Source organism: Cygnus atratus, chromosome 13, assembly GCF_013377495.2.
Source record: "Cygnus atratus isolate AKBS03 ecotype Queensland, Australia chromosome 13, CAtr_DNAZoo_HiC_assembly, whole genome shotgun sequence".
NCBI classification, from domain to species: Eukaryota; Metazoa; Chordata; class Aves; order Anseriformes; family Anatidae; genus Cygnus; species Cygnus atratus.
In genome coordinates, this window is record NC_066374.1 from 11,528,275 (window position 1) to 11,549,485 (window position 21,211).

The 21,211-nt window shown below is 49.9% G+C and overlaps 2 protein-coding genes across 3 annotated transcripts in view; one reads left to right on the forward strand and one right to left on the reverse strand.

The window, feature by feature from the left end:
* Positions 1-3,265, forward strand: part of TEX11 (testis expressed 11) — a 30,771-nt gene extending 27,506 nt beyond the window's left edge. The window contains exons 28-29 of the mRNA XM_050713371.1: positions 1,710-1,874; positions 2,956-3,265. Of these exons, the coding sequence (XP_050569328.1) occupies positions 1,710-1,874; positions 2,956-3,027 (237 nt within the window). The 3' untranslated portion in view covers positions 3,028-3,265. The remainder of the gene's footprint in view (positions 1-1,709; positions 1,875-2,955) is intronic.
* A 6,500-nt stretch (positions 3,266-9,765) lies between these two features.
* DLG3 (discs large MAGUK scaffold protein 3) overlaps positions 9,766-21,211 on the reverse strand; it is a 76,019-nt gene continuing 64,573 nt past the window's right edge. The window contains exons 5-12 of one of the 2 annotated variants that reach the window (XM_050713372.1): positions 20,553-20,652; positions 16,734-16,775; positions 16,106-16,156; positions 14,856-14,957; positions 14,523-14,695; positions 13,839-13,948; positions 12,804-12,895; positions 9,766-10,931 (exon numbers count right to left, since the gene is read on the reverse strand). In XM_050713372.1, the coding sequence (XP_050569329.1) occupies positions 10,825-10,931; positions 12,804-12,895; positions 13,839-13,948; positions 14,523-14,695; positions 14,856-14,957; positions 16,106-16,156; positions 16,734-16,775; positions 20,553-20,652 (777 nt within the window). In that variant the 3' untranslated portion in view covers positions 9,766-10,824. The remainder of the gene's footprint in view (positions 10,932-12,803; positions 12,896-13,838; positions 13,949-14,522; positions 14,696-14,855; positions 14,958-16,105; positions 16,157-16,733; positions 16,776-20,552; positions 20,653-21,211) is intronic. The other variant, XM_035541466.2, reaches the window with a different exon arrangement.

Consider the following 21,211-nt stretch of genomic DNA (forward strand, 5'->3'; position numbering starts at 1 on the left):
GGGGAAATTCTGAACACGTTTAAAAAAAACTTTCCTATCAGATTGACAATACCTAGTAGACTGAACATTATACAGTGTTATATATGAAGCAGCTAAGACTTCTTCGGTAAAAGATGCACTGAAATTACCTCAAAAGAAATGGCTTTTGGATATTTATAACTGAATTATGAATTTTCCTAGATTTTTTTTAGGGCTTTTTAGAGATACTTAAGGCCAAATTTTCAGTGCCTCTTTTATAAACATCCTGAGCTAGAACATCTATCTTTCCTCCTCTTGCTTTCTACATTCTTTAGCTGAATATGGTTTTGTAAATGCATATTGCTTTTCTGGATTGTTTTAAAGCCAGGTAAAATTTGGATAGCAGTCCTGCTTTTTTTTTTTCTCAATGTTTTGTAGATGCATTTAGGGACTTAATGTATTACTGTATTTTTATTTTTTTTCCAAATGACCTAGAACTAGATTCCTGTGCTGTCAGTACTTATTGAACCACATTTGTTCTTGAGTGCCTTGTTTCTATGACGACAGGTATATGGAGAAGAAAATCTTTTCTTCTGTAAGCATTGCTGGTATTCCTTTCAGGCCTGAAGCATGTGCTGTACAGCGAAGGCAGTTGTAATGAGGAAGTCAGATATTTCTACTTACAATCAATAGCTAAGGAGTTAATCAGTTAAGGAGTATTCCTGTTATGCAGGACTAGTGGAACCAATACTGTTTCATAATTTCATTCCAGTGCATGACTGTTTCTTTAGTCAGGTTTGAATGTCTCTTTTATAAAAATAATATAAGGATACGCTGTTCCTTGCTTACCAAAAAAGAACATGCCCACATTCATACCTGCCTTTCATTAAAGTTCTCGTCTATAAATTTGGTAATGTTCTTGTTGTATAGAACTTCATGCTCATATCGTGAGGGGTGTGAATGTTAATGTGGACTGATACTCATAACAGCATAATTTCATTTGTACTAGAAGGCCTTCTTTTGCAGTCTTGCTTATGGCTATTAGTTGGTACCATGCTAAGAGAAGGAGCCTGGAGCAGCACAACAGAACATTGTCAGTTAGAAAACTGGGATACCACTCATGATTTATACCTCCTATTCAGAAATGGATGCCACAGTTCAGAAATTCACTCTGGGCCCTCATACTTACGATGAGAAGGATCTATCAATCTATCTGCTTGTCCTTGCCTTCCTTAACTGAATGAGGTTTTAACTCCTGTTGGGTACTTCAGCTTCTGTTCTGCAGTTATTATTAAGGGCTGCTTTCACGCTGGTAAGGCACTGCCACAGCATGTAAAGAAATTCTGAACACTTCAAGGACTGCTTTTGATCTTCAGTGAGCAGCTAGGTCCTGCTATACAGGACTGTTTGGATAAACTGCTAAGTACTGCAGCAGTAAGACCAGCCTGTCTGCAGATGGACTGTAGGAAAACAAACTTCCATTCTAGCATCTTCCCGGTCCCACAGAATTGTATTTTCTGACCTACCAATAAGTAACTGCAACGTGACTTATCCATGTTGGAAACAAGCTGTTTGACAATAGTGCAGATGGACTGTGAAGTACAGAATAGCTCTGAAAGAATTCTCCTTTGCTTAGGAGAAAAAAACCATCCCTGTTTTCCCACTTGAAAACTAAGCTCTGATGTACTCTTGGCTAGTCAAGAGAAAAGTCCATTTTCTGATGAGCTGCTGTTTGTTGTTTGCTACTCCAGGATGGTTACCCAGAGGTGGAGACCCTTTGGTTGATGACAAGAGCCTGGAACACGGGAATATTTCAGTATACCATTGGTAAATATAAGGAAGCAGAGCAATGGTGTGGATTAGGAATGCGTTTCCTCAATCATCTAGGATCTCTGAAGAAAACCTATGAAGGCCATGTAAGTGTAACCAGATGGTTATGAGGAATGGGGGTGAATGTCTGGGTTGAATTTGTTAGGAATAGTTAGTAGTGGATGGGAGGAAGTGAAATTTCATTTTGAAGGAATGGATCTGGGTGTAGAAATCACTACCTATGATCTTTAAAGGGTTTCAGAAGCAGCATGGTACCTAAATATTTTCGGGGAGCTTGATGCTTAAAGAATTTTTTCAAAGTGAGGCCAGAATAGATTTGATACACAGTAGAAAGAGCCATGTAATGTCTTTTTACTGGAAGGATTGCACAAATGGCTTACTGGAAATAAACTTCAGACTATTTGTGGCTGTGGGGAATTCCTTGTACCTTGCCTGCTTTTGCTAAAGGCATGATGCTGTACCATTTTACTTAAATCATCTGTTGCATAAGTACTTTAAAGCTTGGTTTTCAGTATGATCTAATATAACTGGGGTTTAAGCTGACATGAATGAAATCATTAGAGCACATCTTCTCAGGAGTAGCTTAGCTGAGGGAGAAATTCTGTTGGAGAAATTCTTCTGTGAGGGAGAAATTTCAGGGCTAGTACCCCTACAGAAAGCAGCAACACTTTTTCTTACTCTGTCACAAGTAAGCTTCTCTCTATAGTTTTTGGCTGGTGCTCCTCTTGATTGCAACACGGCACAGCCTGGTTGGTGTTATGTGATCATCAGTCAGTCTCTTATGCACAAGCCAGTCAATCAAGAGCTGGTTGCAACTTTTGTATTATTTTAAGTACATCAGTTAAGACAATAAGAATAGATTTGTTAATTGATGGAAGACTTGGCTATGGGCTATGCTTTATGTCAGTATAAATAAATCCACCTTTTTGAGGTGCAGCTGATTTAAAGTAAAGCCCCATGTTTAAATCTGTGCATGTTTAAATCTTTTCATGAATCTAAAATTGTTTAAATTTTTACATGAATCTAAAATTCTAAATTTAGAAGCTGGTTGTAGTCTCCCACCTATTCCCCTACTCCTGTTCCTTGCCATTTCTTTAAATTACCTAGTTGTATGATACTTTATCCATCCTTGCTGACTCAGACAAATATGGTGCTTATATTCTCCAGATGGTTGGTCTTTATAGTGAGGTTCTGGACAAATTGGACAGAGCAAAAGGGTTTATTCCAAATGAAGAATAATGATAGCCACAACTGGAAGAAGGAGGACAGCAGTCTCTCGGAAACATCCTGCTGACTGAAGGAGGCTGTTAGCTCTGCAAAAAGGCATGAGGTCACGGGAGCAGTGGAAAAGAAACCAGGATCTCCCTCTTGTTGGTGTTTAAGTTACGTACTTTTTAGGAAGCATTTATTTGAAGAAATGTAATTGTTTTCATCTAGGGAAAAATTTTCGTTCTGTGGATCTATATAACAGAAATAAATATATAGCTGTCTCATGAGATGGGCCTGCAGTTGCATAACAGGTTAATTTAAATATCAGAATTTAAATTTAAATTTAGTAGTAAGTGGCACTGTGAACAATAAAAGTATTCCAAGGCCAGGCATCTCCTCTGGATGCCATAGCTGCCTTGCTACATAAATATTTATCAGATTGTTTAGTTTTCAGTCCATTTTGGTATGGATAAGAATTCAGAGCTGTTTGCCAGGATCACAATTTAGTTAGAATATAAAAGAGCAGGTGCTACAAAAAAAAAGCTAAAGCTTTAACTAGGTACTGCTTTTTTATAGACTACTGACTGTGACATGCCAGTCATAGTTTGGCATAAAATCCCCCCAAATCCATATAAAAACACAGGCTGGTAAATAGATGGATTCAACTACAGCTGGATTGCCTAAGGAGGTATGTCCCATCTGAAATTCAGTGCGGTGGAGTGGAGGTAAGAAATACAATTACTTCTGTGCAACCGTTGCTGGTTTACCAGCAGCTTCAGAAGTCAGAAGATACATGGCCCGAGTGTTGTCTTCTGTGCTGTGGGACAGGTGCACTTAGTGATGCACCTTGGTGTCCTAACTCCAGGGGATAAATCATGGTTGCATTTTATGTGCTTATGAGCATAAGGTCAAAGTGCATACCTCTTCCGATGTGCCCGGTCCTTCTCTGGAAGGAAATAAAGGTGCCTTGAGTCGAGGGAAGCAACAGCGCGCTGTCATGAAGGCCTTTGAGTGCTAGGGGACCAGTACTGTGAGTTCTAGCAGAGGATAAATGCACTTAGTATAGAAGTTTAAAAAAAAAAAAAAAAGGCTGATAGGGTGCTTGAGCAAAAAAAATAAAAAAAAGCAAACCAAAAAAAACAAATTCATGGTTTCAGTTGATTGTTTAGAAGATGAGGTAAGGAGATATCATAGCTAGTAGATACATGCTGACTGCTTTTCAGTTAGGGATGCGTACTATAGTAAAAAGGCACAAGGCACAACAAAGTTAATATAGTGTATTCTGTCTTTTGTGTGACAGACATTGTATACAATTTGTATGATTTTTAACTGGGCATACATCCTATAAACGGATTTTTCTGCTTTTTCTGTAAGAGGAAATTCAAGCTTCCCTGAGGGACATTGTACCTACTGGGACCCTCTCTAGTGCTTACTAGAGAGCTGTAAGTGTTTTGGTAATTATTCTTTACAGGCTTTACACAGAAGGGAGGGCTGATGGACCAATATACTGATGGAACAGTATATTTCAGCTATAAGATCATCTGGTTTGTGATCACTATTTATCTAACTTCATTTAAAAAAAATTAGAAGTATATTTTACTTACGATCAGATTATTAAAGCCTATTCAGAAAGAGGATGGCTGCTAACAGCAGGACGCTGGCTATATAACAGAAGAAATTGCAGTAGTTGTACTGCATTCTGAAGGACTGACATGCTCTGAAAGAAGAGCTTACTGTGCTTAGCGCAGTGGTCTGGGCCCTTGCAAGCAAGCGGTAATTGGAACAGTTAGCTGCACTGCAGTCTCTAAGTTCCATGGCCGTCGTCTTTTCCCAGTCTGAGTAGACCAAGTAATACGAGTGATTTCTGCTTTTCATGTGCATCAGGCGTCACGGTGAATGCTACTGCTGAAGCTGGAAACCAGCCTTCAGCAAAACTGCCACATCCTCTTGCCTGTTACGCAGATGGATACTGGCTCATTTCCTGAAGGCAGCTACGTGCAGACGTGTGACAGTGTGTGGCATTTACAGCGACCATAAGTTGGAACATATTGTACCAGATACTTTGCAGTACTGCACGGGTCAATATCAGCTTCTGGATAACAGTGCAAGAATGGGACTTCCCCCAGGAGTGCATTACATTGAAGATGGCAAACAGGGAAGTTGGCAAACAGGGAAGTATTGAGAAGTTTATAGGATCTGGTGCCAGTGATAGCAAGATACTGGATACCGTGGCTGAGACTGGTGCTGTATGAGCTGTGCCTCTGCCAGAGAGTTTGTTATGAAGAGTTTCGTTGCTCTTGAGGCTCAGCTTGATAGAACTATGTAGGTAGGATTAGGAAGGTACATTTGTGGCAATAGTCTAGCAGAATGCAAAAAATAATTGTCCTCAACTGGAGATTATATACTTGATTTTATTCCTGAGGGTGCCCAGGGCCTTTCTTCCTCCAGCTGAGGTGGTATAAGCAGTGGAAACCACTTCCACTGCACTTGTGTGGCATTCCCTCTATGGTACGCAGAGAAATCAGCTGGGCTGTCTGACTGCAGACAGTTCCAGTGACACACAAGTAGGAGGATGGATCTGTTGAAAGCTCGCTCCAATGGGTCTGATTTAGACCTCTCAGGGCAGCTACTTTTGGATCTTTGATGAAACTGTGCTGGCTGTTTAACTAAGGAACACCTCTGAACCCATAAAAAGCCAGGCCTCAACTGTCACATAAAATTCTTGAGTAACAGTTTTGGAGACACATGCTGCATCACACTAATGTAGGCACTGTAAATGGATGCCATAGAGTCAAAGGTATTCCTTGCTGCTTGTGCATCTCCTTGGTGCCTGCCAGGCCACCTTTAATTATGGTTCTCAGTTCTGGCTTGCACAAATAGACAGGTAAAGGTGTCAGACTGTACCAGCTGAGGAGGTCATGTTTGCCCAGGAAGTATTGCAGGTAATTACATACAGCCATAGAAGGGCAGTAAGCATTAAAGGTGTTTTTGCCTACAGGCAGAATTGTTTGAATTTTTTCCTTGGAGATGCTCAGTTTGATATCTATTATACTACAGACTTTACTCATGAGTCCAAATCAGATCAACTACAGACACTGCTGATGGTACTTCTTACCTCATCGCTGCTCGTTTTAACATTGTACGCTTTATTCCAGGCGTAAGATTTTCCATAGGTTTTAAGCAGCGCAAAGATTCCTCTTTTAGTTGAATCAGACCTTAATTAGCTCAATTTCCAATGACCATTTCCAATAGGTAGTTTGTGTGCAAACACCCTGCTTTGCAGGCTGAGTTTGCTAGCATAGATGCAGGCTGGTCCATGCAAGTTGGTCTCAAGTTTTATTTTACTAAGCTAAACATTGCATTATAGCCCAGTTAGTCCAGCTAGGATAACTATGGGGTATAAATCTTCTCAAGTCAGCAAGAGCTGACCTGAAAAAAAAAAAAAAATTGGTGCTGTTCTCTTCGCAAGTCTTCTCCTTATATCGCTCTGTTTTGTGCAGCATGGTTTCACCTTGGAGAATTCGGGTGCTTATCCTGAGATGCTAACAGATTGCTCCAGAAGGTGGCATCGCAGCAGCGGTTTCTGATTTACACATCACTGTGGAAACAACAGGGTGTGCTGGGTGTTTGCTCTGCAACTGCAGTTTCTCCTTGCTTCTGAGAACATAAATGCATCCTCCAGGGCAGTAGGTCACAAATTCTTCCCCCTCAAGCCTGTATTTTATGCCCTTTCTTCTAATCTGATAATTTCTTAACTATCTGGGAAGCAGCAACAGTCTAGATGAGCAAGGAAAATGCAATGTGTCTTGAAACCTTCCACTTATGATGCACCTAGGGCTACCTTCCTCCGTACAGTTTAAGAAGCGTTTCTCTGCTAATGTAGTGCTTGCACTGAGTGTTTTGGAGAGGCAGGATGAGGGGCTGGCCTGGCCACTAGCACTTAGGTCAAGCCCAGAAGAATTGAAGTGATCACAGTCATCAGAAATCAAGGTAATTGGAAGAGGACTGAAGCTCGTTAGAGGATTGGGCAGAAGCTTTTGTCAAGTAGTGCACTGGAACTAAGAATAGGGAGGAAATACCACTGTCAGCCCTGTGGTGAGCCAAGTGTGGTCCCAACAAGATATTGCTAATCACACAGCCAGCGTCTTCTGCATGCTTGTACCATTAGCCGTTGCTACACTGACTGACCCAAACAACTCGATGTTTTTAATTAGGGTTAAACTCAAGTCAAACCACACGCCCCTCATTTTGGAGGCAAGGGATGTAAACAAACACTGGAGAACAGGGAGTGCTTAAGGATTCTTCAAGGAAAGAGACTCCTTTAGTATGACAATGACGTTATCGTCTTCACAGCAGATGCTTTAGAGCCATGAATCCTGCTGTCGAGGGCTGAGGAAAGCAGAGAAGAGTAATCCTTGCAGCTTATGCTGCCAAGCATCAGTAGGAAGACAAGCCACATATGACAGCTATCCAGGTGCCTGCATCTCAGGCACCGATGAGGAAAAACTTTCAGAGAAAGCTGTTACTAAATTCCCTGTAAAACCCTCTCCCAGTAGCCTCACAGATACTGTACTCCCATGCTTGGTAAGGACCAGAGGGTTAATTAACCAGAACCACAGAGGCAGAAATGTGCAGTTAGAAGAGAAAAAAAAAAAAACTTCAAGATTTAAGAAACAAAACCCCTCTCACCTTTGAATTAGCTCAGCTAAATGACGAAGCAGATTCAGCCAGGAATGTATAATGATTCCCCATTAGGCACACTTGTCTGCCGGTGAACACTCCTGTTCTCTGTATTTTAAAATACTAGAAAAAGATAATTGTTGTATTTACAGCTTGTCTTCTTCTGCTGTATAAATAACATTAAACCATAAAAGGATGCTCTCTATTAGCTGGACTATGTATACACACGCACTTTGCTGCCTTTCCATCCAATACAGAAACAATTACATAGCAGCATATAAACCCTATTATTTGACCCACATTCACAGAGCAAACTCCATACACTTCAAGCTGCGACCCAAAATACATTTACTGTGTCAAATCATCAAACTGAAATCAACCTGTGTGACAACAACCCAAGAGAGCTTTTTGGTGGCCTGGTTATGGCTGGAAATAAAGAAGGCCACTTCCTTTTCTCTTTTAGGCTAGTGCTCAGTGACCACCTCATAGTATGAAGCTTTTTTTTTTTTTTTTAAAATCAGTATGATGCTTTCAACACTTAAATTTGCTGTGGAGGAACCTATCAATAATTGCTAAGATCAGCATCAGAAAACAGACCTGGCACACAATGAAAGACTCCACAAGAAGGTCTCAAAGACAGAGTTCTTTGCAACGCTCTGTTTATTAAAAATATATGTCTCCTTGGAAGAAACACTGGTAACCAACTAGTGTTGTCATGATCGATTCGATACTGTCAGCTATGCCATGGAGTACATCAGCTTTTTCTCCATGTGACTTGATGAGAGGGAGACAGGCTATTAGAAAAAACAAAAGACGAGACAGGAACCCACCGTGTGTCTAGCATCTTAAGCACTTTTGTTTCACTTACTCCACTTCTCCAGAGACTGATGTCTACAGCCCCACGAGCAGGACCAGCGGGGCAGGGCGCTGGATGCTGAACAGGGATCCACGGCCAAAGTTCGCTCCTTTAGGGCAGGTCCCGTTGGCAGCAGAATCCTTCCTCCACTCCCCTGTGCTAGCAGCAGCGTCTCTTCTGCAGCACTGCTTTCTGTCCCAGGAGGCTGCTCAATCCCTGCAGGGCTCCTCGAGGCAGGGCGAGGAAGGACAGCTTCTCCCCAGAGCACCTGTACAATCTCACAGCGGTTCTGAACACTGTGTGCTGTGCGCCGCCTGACACACCGGTAACCGTTACCGTCAGGGAAGGGGACTGGCACCCAGTGCATTCACTTACCCCTGTACAAAAGGGCGAGGGAGAATGGGCCAAGACTTACCTGCTTGCACTCGCGGTGACTGCCTTTGTTCGGACAGAGGGCTCTTCTACCTTTACTATGAGTACCTGAAAAAGCAGCTCAAGCTCAGAGGCTGTGTGGGTTTCCCCACAGCTTGACACAGGGCTCGCTTCCCACAGTGCGGCCCCACCCCAGTGCAAAGGCCAAAGTTTCCTCCAGATTGGACACTTCTGCATTTTGGGCCAGCTGTCTCAGCGCTTGCAGCTGCCTCATACGAAAACTCGCAGCGCACCGAGACCAGCGCAGAGCTGCATCACCCCGTCCCCACAGAACTGTGGGCACAGGGCACCCAGAACAGTTTCCCAAGGTGAACTTGAGAGAGGGAGTAGAGCCCAATTTCAGTTAGAGGATTCGTGCAGAGATGTCAGGGGCAGAACCAGGCGAGGTGAGCGCTCCCTTCCCTGCCTCTCCCAGCTCGCAGCGCAGGGAGCACGGCCCTTCCTCCGGCAAGGCCACCGCCGCACGCACAGGAAGCAGAGCAGTGAATTTGGCACGCAGGGAGGGAGGGAGGGAGGTTTTCTGTTGCTGCTCAGCTGTTACTGATCTGGCAAAGTGCGAGCGTCCATCCAAGGCACAGCCGGGGGCTTTTCCTGTCAGTGGCTAATGCCAGCGTGCTGCCACAAGCCAGAAGGGATCACTGCACCTGTGACCGCAGGTACAGCGCCAGCCCGCTCTCCCAGGTTTTCCACAGCAACACAGGACAGCAAGTACATTTGTTTCATGTGGCTGGTAGAGTATTTCCTAACTGAACACTGCAGGTCTAGATTCTATTTACAATAGAGCCAGCTTAAAAAATAAGTTAAAAAACTGGATTTTATACCCGTTCAGTTCATTATTAACAAGAGAAAAAAAAATGGAATAGTGAAAAAAAAAAAGCCAACACAGCAACACAATATGGTTTTGGTTTAACATCAGCTTAAAAAAATAGAACCAAAAGGAAACCTCTCATGCAAACACGTACGGTGGTGTGTAAAACAATGTGCAATTTAATATGTAGCATCATCCATTCTCTTGCTCTGCAGCCTCCTGCTCAGTCAATGCCTCCCAGCCTCACCCAGCTCAGTGGCCGCTGCTCCTTGCTGGGTCACTCCGGACCTCTGGTCCCTTCTGCAGACGCAGCGTCCCAGTCTCTGCTCTGCTCACAGGCCTGGGGTGGCTGGCAGGAGGCTGGCGCGGACGGGAGACGCTCCCAAAGCGCGTGGTACCGGCTTCATCTCTTCCTGCCCAAGTGGACTCCCTATGCCCAGCGGCTGGGACAAAGAAACTGAAAGATCCTTGCAGTAATACAGTACCTTTTAAGAGGTCCCTCAGGTTTCCTAGTCCACACACACACACATATATATAATATATATATAATATCTTTCTCTATATTATATATAAATTACATATACAGATAAATAAAATGCCTTCTGCTGCCTTTCTGTCGCACTGTTCAGAGCTGCTAGACAGTCACACTTGGAAAAATGCCCCTGGAGCTCTGATACCAGCTCATGTTCTCAGAGTCCGTTGTTTCACTTGTTTCTTACATTAGTCCTTAGCCGCCTCCTCCCATCTTGATTCTTGGTTTAGTTAATAATAATAATAATAATAATAATAATAAAAAACAACTCTTGAATGGGTTCTCATCTGTCTCTAATGGAGCAGTGGGAAGGTCCATGCAGGAATGGTAGGAACAGTCACGTGATGAATGAGATCAGTTCATCCCAACAAAAGAAACAGGACTAGAAAACTCAATTTTGCGACGATCTAAAAAAGGGGGCAGGAATAGTTTTCATATCCTCCCCCTTGGGGCAGAGGGCTTGGGTGGGGTGGGATTTCAGAGGTCTTCTGCTCACAGGGAAGCAGGTGGGGGTCATCTTCAGAGTTTCTCTGGGGACGGGACCCAGATGTAGTGCCCGGACTGGTCCTCAATGATCTGTTTGATTTTGCTGTAAATCTCTTCAAGAGAGTCTCCTTGTACGATGGCTGAAAGAGGAGAGAACAAGGAAGACCTTGAGCGTGGGGCAGCGCTGCGCCTTCCCGGCCGTGAGCTACGGGAAAGGCCTTCACTCTGCAGCCAAGGGGCCGGGACAGCGCAGCCAACAACCGGCACAGCCTGCGTCAAAGGAGCTGTAACAGGCACGCGGTGACACAGAGGGTTAAACCAGCGTGTCCAAGGGGATTAGCGAGAGATCGCGCTGATCCCACGCTGGCACAGCTACTTGCGCGTGTGAAGCGCCAGCCAGGCTCTCCACAAGGGCTGCTAATCAGCTTTGCGAACCGTGTCACACAGCCGTGCTGAGGCTCTGGGCAGCTGGCTGAGGCACCGCGGCGCAGGGCAGGGTGTGAACTTGCAGCAGCACATCGGCTGGGCCGCGGTAATTGCCTCCGCACGCTCCCCTTCTCTGCTGCGCCGCTGCGATGCGCGGGAGGAGCCTCGCTCGGATTATCTGGCGCGCACCAAGCACATACCCTGAGGTGCTGGATTTGTCCATCCAGTCCGGTCTCCTGCTGAGGACTCCTCGTGTTTGTTACTTCCTCTACTTTGGGATGGGAACTGCAGCACTCTCGTGCTGGAAAAGGCCAGCTTACGTGTGTTGCTCCCAGCAGTAATGCTTTCCCAAAGACCAGCTGCAGTCGTGCTGCTTAGCACGGATGCAATGCTAAGAACTTCACCATGTTCCCTACATCAGGAGAGGAAGATGTGCACGGGGGGCCAGCGCTTTCTGGTAAGTCTGCCTACCTCTGCAGCCAAGCCAGGGCTGTCCTCCAGTGTCTCTGTTCCCTAATTATAAGTTCCTGGCACAGAATTTCCTACTGCATCCAACTTACTGCCCATTACTGACTTCTTTCAACTGGGCTGGGTTTCAGCCAAGAGCATTCCTTCCTCAGGTCAACTGCAAGCTTACTGTCCACGTGAGGCTGCACGACGGCGTGCTGAGGGTTTGGCAAAACTATGGTGTGCGTTTCCTTTGTGTTGTTCCTGGAAGAGCAGCCTGCAGCTCTGGAAGTGCTCCCCAAGAAAGGGGTTCTGGGGAAGGCTTTTATGCTGTTTGTACTGATACATTTGCTCAGCAGAGATCCATTTTTGGAAAGTGTTCTGCCTGTGATTTTTCATGGTAACTGTTAGGTGGGTAAGGCAGTATTTGACAGGATTATCATTCCTCAACTTTAGAGGAAACAGTTACCACAATAGAGAAAAGAAGGAAGACCAGTTCCTCTGCCTCTTTGCCTGCCCATGATTTTCCAGAATTAACCACATGCTACAAACATTAGCTCCTTAATGCACTAGGATGCCTTTGTCATGAGCAGCTCATCCGTGCAAGCACAAACTACCAGGCAGCCCCTGACTTTCAAAAAAGACTACTTAGGAAGTCAGCCAAACTTCCAGTCCTTTTTGGAAGATGTTTTGTAATAACTCTGGACAGTCTCCACCATTTAGGTCACTAATTCTTATATTTCCTCTTTAAAAGGACTCTATTCTCTTTTTGAAAATGCTCCCCTCTCCCCAGTGTAAGGAGTTTTATTTCCTGCAGCCTTATAGCACCTTGAATCTACGTTGTGCTTCCCCTAGCTGTGTTTTTTTTTTTTTTTTTTACTCTTACTAAAGTTGGTGATAGGCTTTCACAAACTCAGAAAATCTTGCCTGACAACTCCTCTCCTCTAGAGCTGGTTTACTCTTATCCGCTGATCTCTGAACAGTCCCTTTGCACAGCCATGCTGGCAGAGCGCCATCTCTTTTTGCTTTGATGAAGCTGGACATTTTCTCATGACCCTGCAGTAAGACAGTGCTGGCAGAGGTCTCAGCTGCCAGCTAGAAAATATTAAATCAGACACAAACCTACTCGGGACACTCACCTGTAAAATACTCTCCAAATTCTTGCTCGAGTTTCATGGCTTTGTCAAAGACCTTGTTGGCCTGTTCGTATGTCTGTCTCCGGTTCATCTCCCTGTCGTGCACAAAAAATAGAAACTTAGCTCTCTTTCTTAGCAACGAACAAAAGCAGAAATATCCCACAGACCCAGGGTGCCTGGGAAGCCTCCGCACATCAGAAATGGAAGCTGCATGAGACCCAGTTCACAAAGGCAAGAACCTTCCCCACACACTCTTTATTGCCTTGGCAGTTCACCCCAACTTCCAACAGTGAAGCTCTTCCCACTGCACCATAACACAGAAATGCATGGAAGTCCAGGCAATCCTCTAAATTTGCAAGACCACTGCAAAAAATCTCCTTGCTTTTCCAAAGCCCATCACCACCCTCCTTCCCTAGGTTCCCTCATGTTCATATAATACTAGAATTAACAATTCTACTGCTGGTGGTGAGAAGGGGTTTTCCCCGTCCCCTTGGTACCAGCAGAGTCTCTTCTGACCTTAAAGTCCATCTCTAGCTACAGAATTTCCTCACAGATAACATTCTCTGTTGATGCTTGGAAGATTTGCAAGCACAGATTTCACACCCTTCCCAGGGCCACGAGCAGCAGGAGCAGCAGAAGGTTCCCCTGAGGGGCACAGGAAACGTCTCCTCCAGCTGTGATCCATCACTCTGGGCTACCAGCAGCTCTCCTGGCTGGTCTCAGGGCCCAGGTGAGCAGGTTGCATCAGACATATTTGTGAGCATTTTTACACTGCCCACAGAAAATCCTCTGGTGCAAACAAAGGGCTTTAAAGCCACAGCAATACATGGAGACTGGATGCACCACGGCGTTAGACCCACTGTGGATGTGGAAGAACACCGCAGAGACAGTAATGGGCCCAGCTCCTCTTAAGGAAAAATTCAGCACCAGCAACCACCTCTGCTGCTTTCCAAAAAGTAGAGGCAGCAGAAATACGAACCCCTGACTTGCCAGGGCTGCTCACCCCAGAGAGGTAATAGGAGGTGTCATTACACTTACATGAGAGCTTCGATGGATTTTGGTTTGATAAAAATGGCAATGGGATAAAGTTGTGCTTGTTGCAACCTCTTGATAGCATTGCCAGATACATCCAGGATGCAGTGTTTCCCCTGGAAAGGAGACGATCAGGATCAGACCTACCCACACAGTCTGCTCTGTGCAGAAAACAGCTTGCTTATACAGACATGCTTACAAAAGAGAGGAGCCACAGAGATGAAACACCGGTCCCGAGACACAGGCCAACTCCCAATGCCCTTACATTCCTATCTGCTTAGGGCAGGACAGCAGCAATGCGAGGGGACTGATTCTGTCTCTGAACGCTTGAAAAGCTGTTCACGAGTCATCAATACACCCCAGCAGTCCTGCACAGGAAACATTTCGGCTCCTCAGAGAGCAGCCGGGCACCTTTGCCCTGTGAACTCCTGAACTGGGCTTTTGGGTGGAGTTTGACTGAAGGAGACAAGACACCAAGGTGGGATAACACGGTTGAGAAAAGCAGCTACGTGGTTTGGCAGGGCTGCAGAGGGAGCAGAAGCTCATTCCACACTTACTTGATGGGTTACAGCCCTTCCTTAGGACCATGGGGAGAGGAAGAGCACCGCTGGCCGTGTCTGGGGTTGGGCCAGACCCCGCCTGGCGCAGTGACAGCCCCGGCCCCAGGAACGCTCACCCCTTCACACTCACCCTCTCTGCGACCGCCCGCACCGACTGAATGCTGGTCCCGTAGAGATTGTCATTGAACTGCCCAGCCTCTATGAACTTATTGTCCTGAATATCCTTCTCCATTTGTTCTCGGGATACGACGAAATGGTAGTCTTGTCCATCCACCTCATTCTCGCGCCGAGGCCTGGTGGTGTCTGGAGGAGAGCAGGAGCGTCTCACAAGCGTCCCCAGAGAGACCCACACCAAACATGCGTGTCCCCACAGCCCTCCTCCTCCTCACGCCTGGACGCGCGGGTCACCGAGCCACCACCCTCCCCTCCCTGCAGCAAGGCCCAAGCACCTGCTGGGACTTACGTGGCACACAGGAACCAAACTTGTGTGGGAATTCAGAGATGAGGTCATCGTTAACTCGGTCCTTCGTCGGCCCCAGGATGATCACTGGCCTCGCATAGTGAACTGCGAACAAAAGCCACATTGTGAGACCAAGTCTGCGCTCCAGGAAGCCCTGTGCAAGTTTATCTCCTCCTGGATGTGTTCAAAATCTTTCTCGTCTGACCCAGATGATCCGTGTGGGCAGACAAAATGCTGCTGTGAATGCCTGCATCTCCACCCCCCTGCCAGCATGAGGCTGACCCAGGGGAAGGAGCTGCCCCGGGGGAGCAGGCGCCCGCCCGCACGCTGGGGAAGGTGCTGAGGGTCTCACGGGTCGCAGATCAGCAAAGCTGCTCCACTGCCTGGGGCATGAAGCAGACAACCAGGACATCTGGAGATGTGAGCTAGAGGGCTGTAAGAGTCTGGTCCCACTCCTGGCAAGGACAGACTGCTGAGGCAGGGACTAGAACAGAATCATCCAATGTCCTGCGTTGGAAGGGACCCACAGGATCATCGAGTCCAACTCCTGGCTCCACAAAGGACCATCCAAAAACCAAACCCTACATCTGAGAGCGTTGTCCAAACACTTCTTGAACTCCAGCAGGCCTGGGGCTGCGACCACTGCTCTGGGGAGCCCGTCCCAGTGCCTGACCACCCTCTCCATGAAGAGCCTTTCCCTAACACCCAGCCTGACCCTCCCCTGTCCCAGCTCCATGCCGTTCCCTCGGGTCCTGTTGCTGTCCCCAGAGAGCAGAGCTCAGCGCCTGCCCCTCTGCTCCCCTTGTTCAGCCTGTGGGCATCGAGCATTTAACAGCGTTCAACACTGAGAGCTGCCCTGCAGCAGGGGCCAGCTGGGGCCGTGAAAGAAGGAGGGGACTGGAGCAGAAGAGACGATCCCATCCTCAGCTGGGGACCAAAACCTAGCTCAGTTTTAGCTCTGGATCTCCCCTGGCTGTTGTTTTACAGACCAGGTTGCAACTCTTATTTGTTGACTAAAAAAGGGTTTGTGAACAACGACAGGGAAACCCCCAGAAGGCAGCGTGCACACAGGTCCCCTGCTGCATGCAAATGCCCCACACTGAAGCAAACAGCCAAGAAACTCCACTTATTTTCACTCTATCTTGCCATTGGGGCAGGCAAGGAGATCGCCCTGGCTACCCACACACAGCGCAGCTGTGACCACAGGCTTTGACGCCCATGCCCAAGCAGGACAGCTCAGCACCAGCACTTACTTTCTTGCCGTGTCACCGGTTCGTATGACAGGATAGTGTCCTCTTGTCCTTCTGAAACAGAGCCAAGGAGAGGCACGTGAGCACCAGCAGCTTTCCAACCCCAGCCACCTCAGACGCTGGGGACAGGCTCTCACGCCCATCCAGTAATCAGCCCTTTATTCACGTTAATTATTCACTTATCAGTTCTGGGGTTGGCCTCCTCTTTCCCTCCCCTCCACTGCACGCTTGGACTTGGGTGGGCACGGCCAGTGGGTGTGCTGCAGGTATTCAGAGGACCTGCTAGGGCTAACGGGAGCATTGGCTGCAGCTGGACCCGAATGCTCTTGCACAGGCTCGGGCTCTGGGAGCCACTTGTGCTTCAGACCCAGCACCTGGCCATTGCTTCCCACAGCATGCCCTGAAGACAGGTCCTCTGTGGGCTGGGAAATCCACCACTGAGTCTGCACAGCCTGGGGAGGCCAGGGAACCAGCCAGGCTTGCTCCTGACCCCTGGGAAGGGAGCTGGCCACAGCATCTTGGTGTCACCAGCAGGAAGGACCAGCCTCCGAACAGAAACACCACCGGGACGAGACGAGACGAGAGCGCACACACACACGGAGGTGAGACAGCGGGAGAGACGCACACTTACTGGAACTGCTCTCGCTGTCACTGGTGTTTGATGTCACGCCCTCTGCAAAGCAACCAGAGAGACCCCCTTGAGACCGAGCGCTCGCCAAGGGCGCGAGAGCTGTCACCCGGCACTAGTGACGGAGGGCAGGGGGCCAGGCGGCACCGGCATCATGGAGAATACAGGTCCTGGCACCTGCCGGGCGGGTGGGCTGGGAGCGGGGTGCCAAGGCAGGAGGGCATCTCTCGCCCTTTGTTGCTCTCAGGGGGAAACGGGACGTGCAGGGGGAACCTCTTTCGCTTGGCTACTCTGGAGGGATGGGAGAAGGAGCCGGGAGCGGGGCTGAGGGGCAGGGCTGGCCCAGGCGCGGGAGGGAGCGGGTGCAGCATGCACACGGAGGGCGGGGGACAGGGGAGCCTGCCTGCGGGGACAGGGCTGGGACTCACAGAGACAAGACAGTGACAGGATGGGACAGAGTTCGGGGCTTTGCTTGCTTAGGTTGATCCCAGTGCTGTGACCTCCCCGCAGAGGCTGGCGGCTGCCCTGCTGCTGCCTGTCCCCAGCCCCACAGGGGCTTTGGGAACGCAGTGAGCGGGAGCTCCGGCACAGCAGGGAGAGCCGAGGAGCTGTTGTTGCGGAGCTCTGAGTACACAGGCAACCATATACCTCCAGAGGAAGGCGGCAAGATGCTTTCGCCTGCCCCTGAGGGAAGCTGGCTTGGGGACAGCCACCTCCCCACCGGCAGCCAGCGGCTCCAGGGCTCCAAGAATGGAGCAGAGCCAGCAACCAGCCCGGCTGGGTGCAGGGGAGGAGGCACAGCTCCACCTGGGTGCCGCGGGCAGTCCCCTCACATGCGCTTAGGGCATGGCAGAAATCCCCAAGCAAACTCCCCGTCCCCTCTCCCGTGCAGCAGGCAGCACCTCCAAAAGCCCAGGACCCTCCGCTGGGAGAGGCAGCAAGCCCGCGGGGTTCCTCGTGCCCTGCACCCAGAGAAGCACGAACGCCCCGGCCGCAGCCCGGCCTCCCCCAGGCACCACCAGGCATGCCAGCAACGGAAAGTGAAGGATGCGCATTGAAATTCGACTTACTCAGGTTCTTTGCTCCATAATAATCGTCACTTAACCCAGGGAAGTCCTGATTTCACAGACAGCGAGAAGTGGGAGAGGGGGAGAGGAGAGCGCGGGAGAGGGGCGGTCAGAGAGAGGGGAGAAGAAGACAGAGCCAGATGAGCATTAGTGACAGGAGTGCAGAACGGCCCAGAGCTGCAACTGCAAGTGAGGTTAAGAAACGTTTCTCGGAGATGACACGGGCAGCCGAGTGCCGACATCTCACCCCGTGCTGCCGACCACCCCCCCCCCCCAGCACACCTCGCACCCAGCCGGGTGCACCCACGCTGCCCCCACAGCCCCAGAGGCCACCGAGGGCCCCTTGCTCTGCTGCACTGGGGCTCGGGAGGGAAGCGTGGCCGGGGCAGAGCTGCTGGTGAGCAGCTCCGAGGCATTTATCTGATGCCCCGCTTGTTTTTTTTTTCATGAGGTACAGAAGATCTCTCCCCATAGCCTCTCTAGAGGGGAAAAGCACGCTGCTGAACCTCTAGTGGCACGGCAGGGGACAGATTTTTTCCCACCTGTGCGTTAGCTGCCCATGCCCCAGCACTTGCACGGGCTGTGAAAACCAGGGGGAAAGGACCCCCCCGCTGCAAGCAGCGCACCGGGACAGGCAGTGCAGCAGAGCATGGCAAGGGAGCTGGCTGCAGGCTTCTCTGACGTGGGCTAGCGAAGAGCAGAGCCTGCCCCGTGCCCATGCCATATGTCCCTGCGCCGCAGGGCTGGCTGAGAGCAGCACCTCAACAACCTTCAGCTGCAGGCACCGCGCTGACCTGAGCCGGGAGGGCTGCGACATGGAAGCCACGGTCTGTCAGCACCTCTGCTCGCCACCACCTCCTCCCCACACCTTCCCAGGCCCTGCTGCTCAGCCACCTCCGGCACAGCAGCACAGGGTGCCTGCACCCCGCCACAAAGCAAGGGGAGCCGGGAGGGAAAGAGCTTCCTACGGCTGAGCCTGCCTGCTGCAGACAGGTCTGTTTGATCACAGAGATTTTCCAGCACGCTACAGGCAGGGGTCTGCCGTGAGCCCAGCCGCATGCTCTGCTGGTTCCTGGACACACAGACTTAGGCCACCACTGCCATCAGGCTGGGTGCTGAGGGCACTGACGCCCGCTGGCAGCCTGGCTGAGGGACACGGGCAGTGCCCTGGAACAGCCTGGCTCCAGCCACCCGCCTCTGCATCCAGCCCAGGAGAGCAGCCGGAGGGGATGCACTCACTGCGCTGGCACCTGGGCACGGGCACTGCTCTGCCTTGCCCACCTCCTCTGCTCAAAGCTGCAAGGACCGCAGCTCTCTCCGTGGACACCTGCTGAAGGAGCGGATGCAATTTAGCATCTGGAAAGCGGAGGAGCTGGGTTCGGTGAGCAGCTGTGCCCGGCAAGGGCAGGCTGTTCTGTCCTTGCACTGGAGAGTGGGGAACGAGCCCTTCCCAGACGTGTGCTCGGTGCAGGAGGAGCTCTGTGCTCGGCAGCTGCCTCTCAGCTGCTCTGCACCAGCCAGCTCTCCCCGTGCTCCAGGCCCCAGCGTTCCTGATGTCAGGATTTTGGGGCAACAAGCTGAACGCTCTGCCAAAGGAAAGAGCAGCTCTCAAGCCTGGAGGTGTCCCCAGCTTACACCCCCCTTCTCCCACCCTCCTCAACACCCGGGATGTGTCTGTGCACAGCCCGGCCTGCAGGGAGCAAGCAGCAGCAGCAGCCGCCGCAGCACGGCCTGCCCTCGCTGGGAGCCCCGGGGCCCAGGTGAGAGCTGGGTATTCCCCAAAATTTGGAGCCAGCTACCGAAGACGTGCCTCAGCCGCTGCGTGTGGGCAGCGCCTCTGCCAGCGAGGGCATGCGTCCCTCACGCCCACGGGGTTTCACCCCCTGGAAGGGCTTTGAGGCTGTCAGGAATGCATAGCCCACAGTCACTTCTACAGGAGGCAGGAAGCACAGGCAGGGCATCGCCAGCCCCTCAGCCCCTAACAGGACAGGAGACAAGCTTCTGCACAGCTCAGCCGGCCCCTTGCTCTGGGAGGGGAGCAGCCCTTGGCAGGCAGAGGGAGGGAGCAGAGCCCACAGCACATGGGAGAGAGCAGGAGGAGGCAGAGCGGAGATTGAGGCAAGTGTAAAGTTGTGAAAGGATGAAGACATCAAATATGAGAGAGAGAAAGGGAGACCCAGACCGTGCACAGAGACACGGCCAGGGGCAGCTAGACTTGCAGCAGCTGGGACAGCCTGCCTGTGCACAGGTCTTGTGGCTGGGACTTCAGTGGGTGCAAAGGGACGAGAAATTCAGCGGTGAGGTCCCTCATCCGGGTGGCGTTTGCCCCAAGCGCTACAGAAGCCGCTGCTTTTATTTCCAACTCGGACTGTTCCCTAGCTGACGGCATGACTGAAGGGCACAGAACCTGATCCAAGCCCCACACGGCCACCGAGGGGAAGGCCGGACAAGGTGTCAACACTTCTCCCACCAGCATTCATCAAGGGAGGAAGGTGCCTCGTCCCCATGCCTCCTGAGGGAGGGAAGCTGCTCCTTGGGTCAAATCTGTGCCTGACTGTGGCTGGGAGGAAACCTGCCAGTACTGCAGGACACGTACCTGGCCTCTGCCTGCCTCGCAGGAACAGCACTGTTTGGCCGACGCAGGCAGGTGCCAGGCTCAGTGGCTACAGAAAAGTGCCAAATCTCTCCTCCCCGAGGCAGGAGAGGGGCCGGGGGGGGATTGCACGCTTGCCCTCTCTGGCCAGCTGCTACTTACGTTCCTGTCCGCTGCTCTCCTGGGCCAGGTTCTCTTTGCTCTTGTAAAATGGAAACTTTCGAGAGAGGCGGAAACTCTTTTTACGTTTCGTTTTGATCGACTGTGAAGAACATGGAGATGGAAGGGAGGACAGAAAAAACAATGGTGTTTAATGCATGCAAGGAAAATTAAAATGAAGAGACAATGAGGAGCTGTGTCAGGGCGGTTACCCTTAAATGAAATCATGGAGATTACATGAAAACTGTAATGCAGGAAAAAAATTAAGTGCAGAGAAAAACGTGTTTTAGGGATGTTGGGAAGCTGATGAGCCAACGAGCAGTTTTGCAGGAGGAGCAAGGCCGTTCTCCCTGCCTCGTCCGATCGCTCAAGCGCTCCGTGTGAGGGAAGCTATGTTCTCCTGCACCAGCTACCTGCAGTCAGCTCCCAGCCACCAGTGCTCTGCCCAGGCCACAGTGGGATGTGCTCCGCTCCCTCACCACTGCTACCACAACGGGTGTCCTTCACCAGCGCTGTCACATCTGCCCAGGCTCCTCCGCTCATACCCCTGCTGTCGAGGGGACCCGTGCTGGGCCGAGCCAGGTGGACGCGTGCCTGAGGAATTTGAGTCCAATAGCGCTGCTCTTTCCATTGGGTTGCTCCAGCTGCTGCCGGTGGGAACA